Source organism: Malus domestica, chromosome 11 (genome assembly GCF_042453785.1).
Source record: "Malus domestica chromosome 11, GDT2T_hap1".
Taxonomy (NCBI): Eukaryota; Viridiplantae; Streptophyta; class Magnoliopsida; order Rosales; family Rosaceae; genus Malus; species Malus domestica.
Genome location: NC_091671.1, coordinates 28,435,705 through 28,449,000, shown reverse-complemented (window position 1 = coordinate 28,449,000; position 13,296 = coordinate 28,435,705). Strand labels below are relative to the sequence as shown.

The 13,296-nt window shown below is 34.3% G+C and overlaps 1 protein-coding gene across 1 annotated transcript; it reads right to left on the bottom strand.

Moving 5' to 3' along the window:
- Positions 1–10,705: 10,705 nt before the first annotated feature.
- Positions 10,706–12,694, bottom strand: LOC103448336 (probable serine/threonine-protein kinase WNK11). The gene is made up of 3 exons (XM_008387575.4): positions 12,579–12,694; positions 11,753–12,250; positions 10,706–11,466 (listed from the first exon to the last, which is right to left on the bottom strand). The coding sequence occupies exons 2-3, from the start codon at positions 12,248–12,250 to the stop codon at positions 11,080–11,082; spliced, it is 885 nt and encodes a 294-aa protein (XP_008385797.2). The 5' UTR covers positions 12,579–12,694; the 3' UTR covers positions 10,706–11,079.
- Positions 12,695–13,296: the final 602 nt, after the last annotated feature.

Here is a 13,296-nt window from a genome sequence, read left to right as displayed (position 1 = left end):
CGAGATGTTCGCATGCCCTCTCTCTAAACCAGATGTTTCTCTTCCTTCTCTTCCTCCTCCCCCAACTTCCTCCACGACAACGTTTGGATTAAATTCCCCATTTTTGTTGCTACAAACATGAGGATGCAGCCCAAATTTCTTGCACCTTATTCTACCACTATTGTGATATTTTCCACCCCAAGTTTGTGTTGATTTGTTTTTCTGGGTTTTGGCAAAAAAGTGGTAATTGTAGATTTTGATATCGAAGGGTTAATCGTTTGGGAAAATGATAAAATGGGAGGAAAGATATTTTTATAGTGATTGAGGGTTTTGTGTGACTGTATTATTGTTCAGTTGAATCCCCAAGAGACCAATAGGGGATTAGTGATGTTCTATTTGAATTGCAGTTCATTAGGGACATTTTTATTAAAGTAGAAGAAGGAATAGCGTACGAGGATTAGACAATTTTACATTCAACTGAACACTAAACCCAACCTAAACCGCTGAATATATATGCATTCTTATCAAATTTTTCCATAGTTTTTCCTTTTTATTCTTCCCTACTATTGTAATAATTTCATTGGCCCAGGATCGTGTTAAATTTTTCAGTGTAGCTTTGTATGATTTCTGATCATTTCATGTCTTAGATTCAAAATTTGTGAGGATGTTGGACCCAGAGAAGAAGATAGCCATCAGTCGATAAGGAAAATGTGAAATACCTTTATGTAATGAATTTATTTATTTATTTATACTCCCAACAACATATAAAAAAAATCAACTATGTGTGTCATACTTTTCTAATTTAGCTTTGAGTTATGATTTATGATACTGTAATGGGTTTGTTCTCATAATTCATGTCAAGGCATTTTACTCTGTTGGTTCCATGTTTAAGTCAGAAAAACTCATATGTTGCTTTTGCAGTTTGATTAGCAGTTGCCAATTAGAATTGGCTAATTCTTCTTCATGTAAGTATATAGCAATTGTATGATGAGGCTAATTAGAATTAGTCAGCTGATGGATTTGTTAAGATGTTTAAGTAGTAGTAATTAAACTCAAAAGTTGTTTGGCAACGAATAAGAAAGAAGAGTGAAATATTGAGGAATAAGTGAAAAGTTGGGACATGAAAAACAATATATTTTCCTATTTTTATGTGTATTATATCCATATGAACATCTTAATTCCAAACTTTTGCTATGTAATATATTCTACAAGCACCTATCGTTTGTTCCTTATTTAACATAAGGATGTAAATAGATTTTGATAATTTCACACATTTAAAACAATTTTAAAACTCGCAGCATCGCGCGGGCATGCGTTACCAGTATGTATTAAAATTGAACTTTATCACTATTTACATGAATGATATTCAATTGGTATTTAAACTAGATTTGGCAAACGGATCGTGTTTGTATCGTTATTGTTTCATATTTATTATCTTAATGAACCAAGTTGTGTCAAATCCATTACTTTAGTTTAAAACTTCAAACCCAAACATGACCCGTTAAATATAACGTGGATTTATTATCTTAATGAAACAAGTCGTGTCAAATCTATTACCTTAACGGGTTTAAAACTTCAAACCCAAACATGACCTGTTAAATATAACGTGTTACCCTCCCCGATCCGTTGCACCCATTAAGAACAATATATTATTTTAATACAAGGAAATTTTATTTGAACTCATATAACCTCTTTCTACACCCAACTTAAATTTTAAATGTGAATTGTCTTTTTTATCCTATTGCATAATTACTATCAAGTACAAGGTGAAAATAACCACAAAACTAAAATTTATAAATAAATGCATACTCAATAATTAAACTCCACCATCACACAATGTTTATCCTACGTTCATTTCGGCTAAAATGTCACATCCCGGCCCAGGCCCCCACCACATCTCAGGCTCGACTCCGCCATAGTACGATATTGTCCGCTTTGGGCCTCGACCACGCCCTCACGGTTTTGTTTCTGGAAACTTACGCGAGCAGAACTTCCTAGTGGGTCACCCATCTTGGGAATGCTCTCACCTTTTTTTCGCTTAACTTCGGAGTTCCTACAGAACCTGAAGCCAGTGAGCTCCCAAAAAGCCTCGTGCTAGGAAGAGATGGGCATGTACATATAAGGCATAGAGGATCCACTTCCTTGGGCGATGTGAGATGTTACAATCCACCCCCCTTAGGGGCTCTACGTCCTCATCGGCACACTTCCGGCTAGGGATTGGCTATGATACCAAATTGTCACATCCCGGCCAGGGCTCCCACCACATCCCTGGCTCGACTCTGCCGTAGCACGATATTGTCCGCTTTGGGCCCCAACCACGCCCTCACGGTTTTGTTTCTAGGAATTCACGCGAGCAGAACTTCCCAGTGGGTCACCCATTCTGGGAATGCTCTGGCCCTTTTCTCACTTAACTTTGGAGTTCCTACGGAACCCAAAGCAGTGAGCTCCCAAAATACCTCGTGCTAGGAAGAGATGGGCATGTACATATAAGGCATAGAAGATCAACTCCCCTGGCTGATGTGGGATGTTACATAAAATCCTAAAAGCTCCCATATAGAAAAACAAGTTTTTTTTTATCGATGGATAGTGATTTTGCAGTTTTGAACCCTCCAACTCAGGTATGAATCAATTTATTCAATTTTTTTTAGTTTGATTTCAATTTTTTATTTTATTTTTGAAGTTTGGAAGATGGGTCTTTGAGTTTCCTAGGGTTTTTGGGTTTTGCAACTACACAACATGTTACCATTACAATTAGGAACTTGTACCCATCTCTCCTTTAAAGGCAGAGTTTGTTAGTAAAAACGTTCCTCTATCCCAATCAGCTTAATTTTCATTCATCATTAGTCTTCTTGTTAAAGCTAACTTGTTAATAGACTTCTCTCCTTAATTTGTAAGTAACAATAAATTTGTAAAACCTCTTCAAAAGTTGTCATTTTTTTTTCTTTTGAGAAAAAGTGAGTTACAATGGTAAAGGTCATGCAAAAAAAAAAAGTTTGGAACGTCCTCAATAGTTACAAATCTATGCCATTAGCCAGTCAAAATAACATTTTAGTAAGTAATCCGACAAAATCAAAGTCCTCGTGAGTTTCAAATCATCAAAGTTGAGAAGATGAGTTTTTTGGATTTTATTTATTAAATGGGTGTAAAGATAACTTTACATTTTGAATTGGACTTGTGAGGGTAGTTTAGGTAGTAAATTTGGGTTTAGAGAGATATTAATTCTTTAATTAAAAATAATATAAGTGTAGAGAGTAAGTTAGGTGTAAAAAGAGGTTATATGGGTTCAAATAAAAATTTCCTTCAATAAATAATCAATTGAAAAAAATCTTCATACTAGATTACAAAACATTAACATATGAAATTCTAATGCTCCTTTTGATTCGAGAATACAACTACAATCTTTTCATTTAGCGCTATATTTACATGCTCCATAAATATTACTTCAAAACACATCTGGTCCGTATTTCACTGTTCATTACTGTGTTTCATATTTTTGTGAAGATGTTTAATTTATTTTCGATACTTTTGGATTTTTGATTGGTTAGTTTAAATTTGATTTTTCATAATTATCCAATAAAAGTTCATATACCTTTTAGGATCACTATTGGATTTTTTGGATAAAACTTGATCCCATGAGCACGTAAGCGAAAACTGTTCACGAAACAGAGTTATAAAGAAAACGTTGTAAGCAAACAAAGTAAGGGGCAAATTGGTAATTTAACGCTTTATTATATATCAGGCCCATCCATTGGACTGGTCCATTCCATTTCAGAACCAACCTGCAAGCCAACCCAGATTACGTAATGAGACCTATGAATTGACTTGGTTTTCTAAAATTTTTTCGACGCCGTTTCACGGTGTTTCTTGTGAACTAATCTCGACAACCCCCTTTTGGAGTTATGCCCTACAAGCCAATTTATCTAATATTGGATATTATATAATAACTTCATATTAATGAATTAATAATAAGGCAAGTATATTCATTGATGAGTTTGACTTTATACTATAGTGATAATGTACAATGAATGAGTCCACAAGACTTAAAGGTATGGGAGTAATGTCCTAAATGAGGTTATGTGTGAAATCATGTCACCAGATTTCACTATTTATATTTCGTATTTTGTATATACGCGATTTTATTTTATTGTTATTTTAGGGCCCGTTTGTTTGACAGGATTAAGAAGAACTGGACTGGACTAGACTATAGTCCTTTGTTTGGTGTGCACCAGGATTAGCTTTAATGAGCTTAGCAGGGATTCGCTCGGATTAAAGACCTCCTTAGCCGTTCTTAACAAGGATCCCCAATTTGGGCGGACTCGTAAGCCAGAGAAAACACGAGAGATTTTCTGCATCTTCCCTCATCGTCCTCATCTCTGCGTCTTCCCTCATCGTCGTTCTTGCCCTGCTCCCTCATCGTCGTCCTCCTCACCCTCATCGCTGCGTCTTCGCTCATCTGCATCTGCTCGCCCTCATCTGCCTCGAGTTGTCTGGTAAGCTTCGAATCTTCGATTTATTTCGTCGATTTGTGTGGATTAGTTTGTGATATTAACTGAGCTTTATTTGATTTTGTTGTTTTGGGTTTGAGAAATTTTCAATCATAGACCTCTGCACTTGAACAAATTAGGGTTTTGATATTTAGGTGAAATTGAGATTAGAATTTGGGTTTTTCATAAGATGAGATGGAACTTGGGAATTTAGGATGTCAAAGTTGTCAAACTTGGAAGTCCTACCCACATGCTGTTTTCGATTTTTAAAATTTGGGGTTTCAACAATGGGAGTACTCTGTGTGTGTGTGTGTTTGTGTACTGTGTGTGTGTGTGTGTGTATGCAGGTTCCATTAGTGCAAGAGAAACAACTATACCAGCTGGAACAATGGGATATCTTGCTCTGGGATACGTTTATTCAGGTGTTCTAACTGTTAAAACTGATGTTTACAGCTTTGGTGTGGTGGTGTTAGAGATGGCAAGGGGTAGAAAGTTGGTGGAAGATGATTGAACAATAGTGGTTGATTCGGTTTGGAGCATGTGGAAAAAGGGGAAACTGATCGAAGCTGCTGATTCAAGGTTGATGGGGAAGTTTGATACGGTAGAGATGGAGAGGATGCTGATGACTGTACTTGCTTGTGTGCACCCAAACCTTTTGAAGAGGCCAATGGTGAAGGAAGCTGCAAGGATTCTTAAAGGCGAAACGACGCCTCCGCTGCTGCCTTTAAGAAAACCGAAGGTGAGCCTTCTGCCTGTTTTTCATGATGAGTTTGGTGAAATCTCATTTTTCTGTGGTGTTCGGCCAAGTCTTGAACTCGATGATGTACAATATTTGACTCTGAAGAGCCACTTTGGCAAGGATTAGTTGCTCGTAATAGATCAAGTAACCTCACAATTAGTAGGATTTCAGTGCAGTTTGTAGAAGAGAAACTAGGAGCTTGTTGTTGATGGGGGAACTTGAGGAACCCCTCATTTGTTCAATTAATTTGCAAATTTTGTAGTCTGAAATTGTGTTTGATGTCTTATAGTAATGAAATGCTCAGTGTCCTTGTCTGTTTTATCATGATTGACATGGTCTCAACCATTTTGTTATAAGCTGATGGACTTAATAATTCAAAGGATGTTTGAAAGATTGAATTAAGTTTCGTGTTTCATCCAAATATTCCTTTCGAATTTTGTTATTTGTACAACAATAGATGACTTTAGATCAAGACAAGAGTGTTTTTCCATTAGTTACAAAAACAGACTAAAACACGTCGATTCTTTCTTTCTATAAAAAATTGAATTCAACTCCCTGGTGTCTTCAGAAAATGAACCTTGCGGCCAACTCCACGGCGCTCAGATTGTATTTGTCCTGTTTCAACTCCAGCCAGCTTTGCCAATTCTTCCCAAGTTTATGATGCAACTGACTTTACAGGGGACTGAAATGAAATTAAGAAATGAAAAACCATTTCTTCCCAATTTTATGATGCAACTGACTTTAATCGTACAATCTTATGTTATGGCTTATAACTTAGCTTTGCACTATAAAGTATTTTGACTAATGTTAACTAGGATTTTGTAAATTATGGAGATCTACTTTGGAATGCTATACTATAGTTCACTGGCATTTGTAAAATATCCTGGATGAAAGTTTAGTGAATGATGTTTCAAGAGTCAATCAATGGCAAAGATTGACTTGTCACAAGTATCTTCTTATGTACTTGTATTTGTTGAAGTTGCATGTATTGGGCACTATTCTTTTTCTTCTTTTGGGTGATAGAGTTTAAACCAAGCTACATTTGCAAATTAAACTCAACTATTTATAAATAGTATGTCCCAACTATAATATGTCCTAATTCTATTAGCAGGTAATAGAAACAAAACAATTGTCCTCTTTTTTTAAGATTCATAATATACATGGCAAAAATATGCTCCAATTAACCAATATCATGAGATTTGTAGCATTACTCTATTACACAATGGCAAAAATTTGTAGTCCTAGTCTAAGCAAACACAAATCTAGTGAACAGTACTGTTTTTATTATCCTGCTTCTTAGACCGACACTGCACCAAACGTTTCACTAAGTTAGTCCAGCTTAGTCTAGTCTAAGCCAATCCAGCTTAGTCTAGTCTAAGCCAGTCCAGCTTAGTCCCTACAGCTAGTCCAGTCCGAGACAGTCCGGCGCAACAAACGCACCCTTAGAGTTTAGCTTAGTTTTAAGTTTGAGTTTTCCGTACTTAGTCATTAGAGATTTGTGGACCTCCAAGGTCACTCTTAGATTTTTTGTGCAGAGCCCAAACCCATAAACTTGCAGGCAAAAATTGTTCGTGAATCGGAGTTTTAACGAAGGATTTGCGAGCTAGGTAATTTAAGGGCTAAATAGGTTTAGTTTATGTTTTGAGAATTTCTATTTGGTTGTTAATTTCTTTTTAATTACTAGCCTTCAACAAATAGTAATGTGTAAACCAAATTTGCAAATTATATGACATGTCACCAATAGATTTAATTTAGTGCTCATTCATTACTTATACATGTCAATTAAAGTCCCATATCGACAAAGTTAGTAAATAAGAAAAAAACACCTCACTATTTATGTATAAAACACTTTAAAAATTCAGATAGAAGAGAAACAAAACTCATTATCTATTTACTTGTAAGCCCGGGATTTTTTGGTTCCCTTCTCTCAAATACAAAATACATTAGTTTTTCCTTGTTCTAAATTATTTAGATTGAGGTGTCTTTCTAAATATAACTTTATCGAAGTCTTACGTGTGAAAAGAAATAATTTTTCTTAGATAAAGTTAGAACACATTTTTTGCATCGCCCCGGATCTCAAAAATCTCAAGACCGGCTCTACAATCAACTAGATATATAATTGAGATAACATGTTATTTATTTATTATTGTTCGTTGCGTACTTAATAATTCTAATTAAACTAATCCAATAATATGCCTGGTAACCCAATGCCACCACCATTCGACTCCTCTCCTTCCCAACATCACATCCCACTCAAGTTTCACCCACCGTAGAAGGTGGTTCAAAATCCACCGGTTTCTAGAATTTCCTGGCCGGCGGTATGCGTTTTTTGGCCAGCCCGGCGTGAACCACTACCATCATTAATTACACTCACCACCCCAGCAACAAAACCCAACAAACCGTTAGACCTCTGATAATGGTGAGTTGAAGTTCGAAAGTTCTAGGGTTTTTCAGCGTCTTTCGCTATTTTTCAGATATTTTTCGGCAATTTATTCTTTGTGGCAGGTATCTTATTTTTTTAGATATAATCTATATTTTGGTATATTTGGGACATTTTGGATGCGATCCCTAACTATCAATATTCTTTGATTGAAATCTTGTTAGTTTTTAGTTTTTGATTGAGGTCCCTAACATTAATGTACTAATATAAGTTACTATATTTTTTTAAATTAAAAATTAAAAATTAAAATTTGTAACTGTTTATATTAATGAGATTTTAAATAAAATCCATAATTTATGGGATTAAAAATAATAAAATATAAATTATACTCTCTATTGTATTGTGTGTGTATACACATATATGTATGGGTACATTAACCAAAATTAACAAAAAAGTTATTGTACCAAAACGTGGATACATTCTCAAATCAACGAAAAAGAATGTACCCATATAAGTTTAAACATGGATTAAAAAATTTGAATTGATTTTATATTAAAAAAAGGGTACAATTTACATATAACAAATTGATATATTTGAGAATGGGTACATTTAAGATAAAAAAAAATTGAAAAATTATATGAATGGGTACATTTAAGATTTAAAAATTGAGAATCTTTTTATATATATAAAAAAAACTAATAGGTACAAACTTAATTTAATTTAATTTTTTATTATTTTGGAAATGTTTGAATTGAAAATTAATTAGAAGTTTAATAGAGGTGTGAGTATTAAACCCTAAATTAATTACTAATTTTTATATTAAAAAAATTATATAATAAACATGTAAATTCATTATCACATTAATGCTAGGGACTTGAATCAAAATTTAAGAACTAATAAGGTTTTACTCAATGAACAGTAAGAACTAGGGACCGGATACTAATTTTTCGTATTTTATTTAACATTATACGACTACTGTTCAACCATCACATGGCGATTTCATGCGTTTCTTGAGATCGAGGCGTGACATTTGGTAATGGCGGAGAGGAAAGTGCCCAAAATTTTCAAGATTGGAGTTGGACATCAGCGACCTCCAGATATGACGCCAGTGGAATGGGTGTCACATAAAGAGAGGGGGAGGGGGGACGAAGATGGTGTGGTAGCGGTGGGGATATTGGAGCAGAAATGGAGTACGCTTCTCCTCCAAAGATTTCTAATGAATTCACCTAAATTCATACGGATTCTATTGAAGACCATTAAACTCCATGAATTTATAACCCTTTTAAAATCTTTTGAAATTTCAATGAATACCCATTAATTGTAATCCATTATTTTCTTAAAGAAATGAGATAAATGGGTTATGTTAGTATAGTATTCTTTATATATATATATATATATATATTTTTTTTTTTTAAATACAATCACAACCATCAAGATTCGAACAGAAGACCTCTCACTTATAAATAAAGAGAAATAAACTAGACAGTAGTACTAAAAGATAGTATTATGTTTATATTTTTAAACTAACTATTAACAAAAATCACATGTTTCTACTCTTGACAAACAGAAATCAAATGCTTCTAGTATAGTTTAAATTTTTAGGAGTTTTAACGAAAAGCCCGCGGTACTGTTTATTTTAACGAAAAACCACATTTTTACACTAAAAAGTCAAACCTGATACTATTCATTTTACTCTTTATTTTGTCCTTATCATTAAAACTTAAAATTTTTAAATCATTTTCATTAGTTTTCCTTAAATTCTTAGCAGTTTAATATCTCAAAGTAATAATCTTAAAGAAATTGAAAATTGTATCTCCTTTTAGAATTGCCCCAAACCATTAGGGGTCTCTTGATGCAAAACTACAAGACCCTTTTGTTTTGGCTTGGAATAAACGGAAGGTTCTGCCAGCGAGGCCACAAACCACAGCCATGTCTTTTCCAACAAGAGAAAGTGTGCATGACAGCAAAAAACCACAACGGCAAAAGGGGAAATTGTCCACTCACACTTTTCATCGTTGTGTTTTGCTTCACGCCAAGAGACCCTTTTCAAAGTTTCCAAAAAAAAAAAAAAGAGACCCCTTTCAAATTTTCAAATCCAATTTTTTGCTTGTGAAGGCAATCATCTCGTATCTAGGTTGGCTCATCAAACCAATTATGCGGGCCATTGCTCATTCAAGCATTTGACTTAGACACATATTTTCATTAATTACTATAACTTGAAATCTAATTTATGCTTGTTTTAATTTGATTCAACACTACAAGCAAACGTCTTTTAAATCTATTAGAAATTCAAGTGAAGGATTGCTTTGGCTTCTTCAATCAGTTGCGTCTTTCAAATCTTTTAGAAATACATACATTAAAGGACTTCGCTTATCGTTTGTCACAAAAAAAAAATCTATAAAATCTATTTTTAGTTATAAATATTAAATCATCGTATATGATATGCACATAAACTTATGTGAAGGACAAAGATATTGAAAAACAATATTAGGACCTCCACAAATAATAAATACATACAAGCATTGTAGCGAAGTTATAAAACCGAAATCGCCGTAGTTGTATAGCATTATTCCAATTTTGAATAGTTCAAGCAACCAACAAAAGAAGAGACCTATTCATTATGAGTCTCAAATCTTTTAGAAATACATACATTAAAGGACTTCGCTTATCGTTTGTCACAAAAAAAAAATCTATAAAATCTATTTTTAGTTATAAATATTAAATCATCGTATATGATATGCACATAAACTTATGTGAAGGACAAAGATATTGAAAAACAATATTAGGACCTCCACAAATAATAAATACATACAAGCATTGTAGCGAAGTTATAAAACCGAAATCGCAGTAGTTGTATAGCATTATTCCAATTTTGAATAGTTCAAGCAACCAACAAAAGAAGAGACCTATTCATTAAGAGTCTCAAATCTTTTAGAAATACATACATTAAAGGACTTCGCTTATCGTTTGTCACAAAAAAAAAATCTATAAAATCTATTTTTAGTTATAAATATTAAATCATCGTATATGATATGCACATAAACTTATGTGAAGGACAAAGATATTGAAAAACAATATTAGGACCTCCACAAATAATAAATACATACAAGCATTGTAGCGAAGTTATAAAACCGAAATTGCCGTAGTTGTATAGCATTATTCCAATTTTGAATAGTTCAAGCAACCAACAAAAGAAGAGACCTATTCATTATGAGTCTACAACAATGAATTTGTAATGTAAAAATCCTATATACAAAATCAACACCATGATCTCCAATCAAAAGCTCCCCCAAACTCAATCCTTATCTAGTTCCCTACTAAAAACAAGGAACAAATTCAAAGTAAAAACCCCACCTTCTGGTCGCTCCCCATATATCCCTACAAATCGGTGTACAAATTGAACAAAAGCTAAAAATAAAAATCAAAGCAGTAATCCACATTAGCTGTCAATTAAACGCACCCCAACAACATATAATATTAGTTAAAAGTGCTCATAGTTAAACGTCTCCGTCATTATCGTCACCTTCAACTTCATAAAAGAAGGGATCCTTGAGAAGTTCAGTAGCGGAAGGCCTCGCTCTAGGCTGGGCGAGGCACTTCTCAACAAACACCCTCACCTCCGGGTCTTTGATTTTGTTCAAGGCCTGGGGTCTTACTCCTGAGGATACCTTCTTATATATTTTTGCAACATTGTCACATTCACTATAGGGTATTTCCAAGGTTACCATCTCAAGCACACACATACCAAATGAGTAGATGTCCACCATCTCAGTGTAATCTTCTTCATACAGCTCTGGCGCCATAAATTCTGGAGTCCCTAACACCGAATGTGCTGAATGGTTCTTTCCCACTATAGCAGCCAATCCCAAATCACCAATCTTCACCTATTGAAATCATAGAGAGAATTTTAGAAAATACATAGAAACAAATCTGTAAAAAAAAAAAAAAATTGAAACAATTTTTTACTCACAAAAATCCGAAAAATAAAATAGCAGGAGAAAAAAACATACGAAAAAGATGGAAAACCCCCCAAAACTATTTCTCTTTACAAAACCCTAATAATTCAAGTAATGTCTGGCTCAATATATGGCGCTCACATCCGTACCTCCAATATAAAAAAGATGAAAAAAAACCCTACTAATAAAAGAGAAGGAATAATAATAATAATACCTGGCCAACATTCCCATTGATAAATACATTGCTGCAATTGAGATCTCTATGAATAACACAAGGTTCGTGAGTATGCAAATACTCCAGCCCTTCCAAGATCTGTTTTGACCACTTCTTCAAGGCCTTCATCGAAACATGCTTATGCTTCTTCCTGTACTCCCTCAAATTCCCATTTGTACAAACCTCAGTCATGAAATTGAGCGTGTTATGCTCAGCGTCCCGCCACACATTGTACAAAGTGATGATGTTCTTGTTCATCAACGACCTGAGAAGCCGAACCTCAGAGTAGAGCCTTTCAATCATAGCAGGATCGTTCGTGAAGTTACGTAGCTTCACTTGGTTCCATGCCACCTCTATGCCCTCCTCTTGATCGAAAGCCCGGTACACCTTTTTAACAGCCCCGCACCCTAGGAGCTCGTTGTACCGACCGTAGCGCCCTGTTGGGTCAATTTCGATGAATGGTTCTTTGTCCGACTGATCTTCGTTTTCACTCGGCATCTACCAGGAATAAATAGATATTAGCCCAGGAACAAAAACCATAAAAACGCCTCAAAATGTGTGTTCAAAACTTCAAAATCAATGGAAGTTCTAATATAGAAGCTCGATTTTTTGATACAGTAAACATATAAATATTTATTGAATCTAAGATCGAATTAGAACAAAGCCAGAAAATAAAAGTCAAAGATTAAAGCTGCAACCCTATCTTTCAATAAGAAACTAAATTACCATGATAATATTACTAGTAAGGATAACGTTTAAAGCGATAAATTTCTCTGGAATGTTAATAAAAATAAAGAAAAGTGAGAAGAAAGAGAAAGATAGGTACCTTAAAACTACCAGAAGCTATTCTCTGCTGCAGAAGCGCACTTGAAAGTTGAAACAAACTAAAAAGCAAAGGAATGAAAAGAAAAGGGTTTAGGAGGCGTGGGGGTATATATAGGAGGTGTGACAGAGATATGATGGGATTAATTAAAGTGAATGAATGAGTAGGTGGGATGGTTAATGCTGATTAATGCAGGGTTAGTGAAAATTAATTGGGATGCTAAACAAGACTGAGCCGTTACTGGATAATTTTCGATCAGGATTGGATTCGTAAAGATAACGAGATTTATATAAAATGAAAGTAGTATAAATTAAATTACTAATTCCTTATATAAAAATTAAAGGATTTGTTGCAGTTATATTTAGAATAGGAATGTGATTGTGTAAATATTAGTGTATCTAGAGATATCTTTGAATATTCCATTTAGTAATTATTATCCTATTAGAGTTGTAATTCTATTAGGGTAAAGATTTAACTTATCCTACTGCTATAAATAAAGGTACAATGTGATGATACAACACACACCTCACAATTAAATCTCTCTCTTCTCTCTCTTGCCACTGTCCTCTCTCCCTCTCTAGTCCTAAATACAGTTCAGTCAAATAGGCCTACAACGCATTATCAGCACACTCTTGCCAGAAGCTAAGGAATTGAAGGATCGTAGGAGGAGGTTTTCTTCTACAAAATTCAAAGGCTTTTATTTTTTTTTTCTACCAATCAT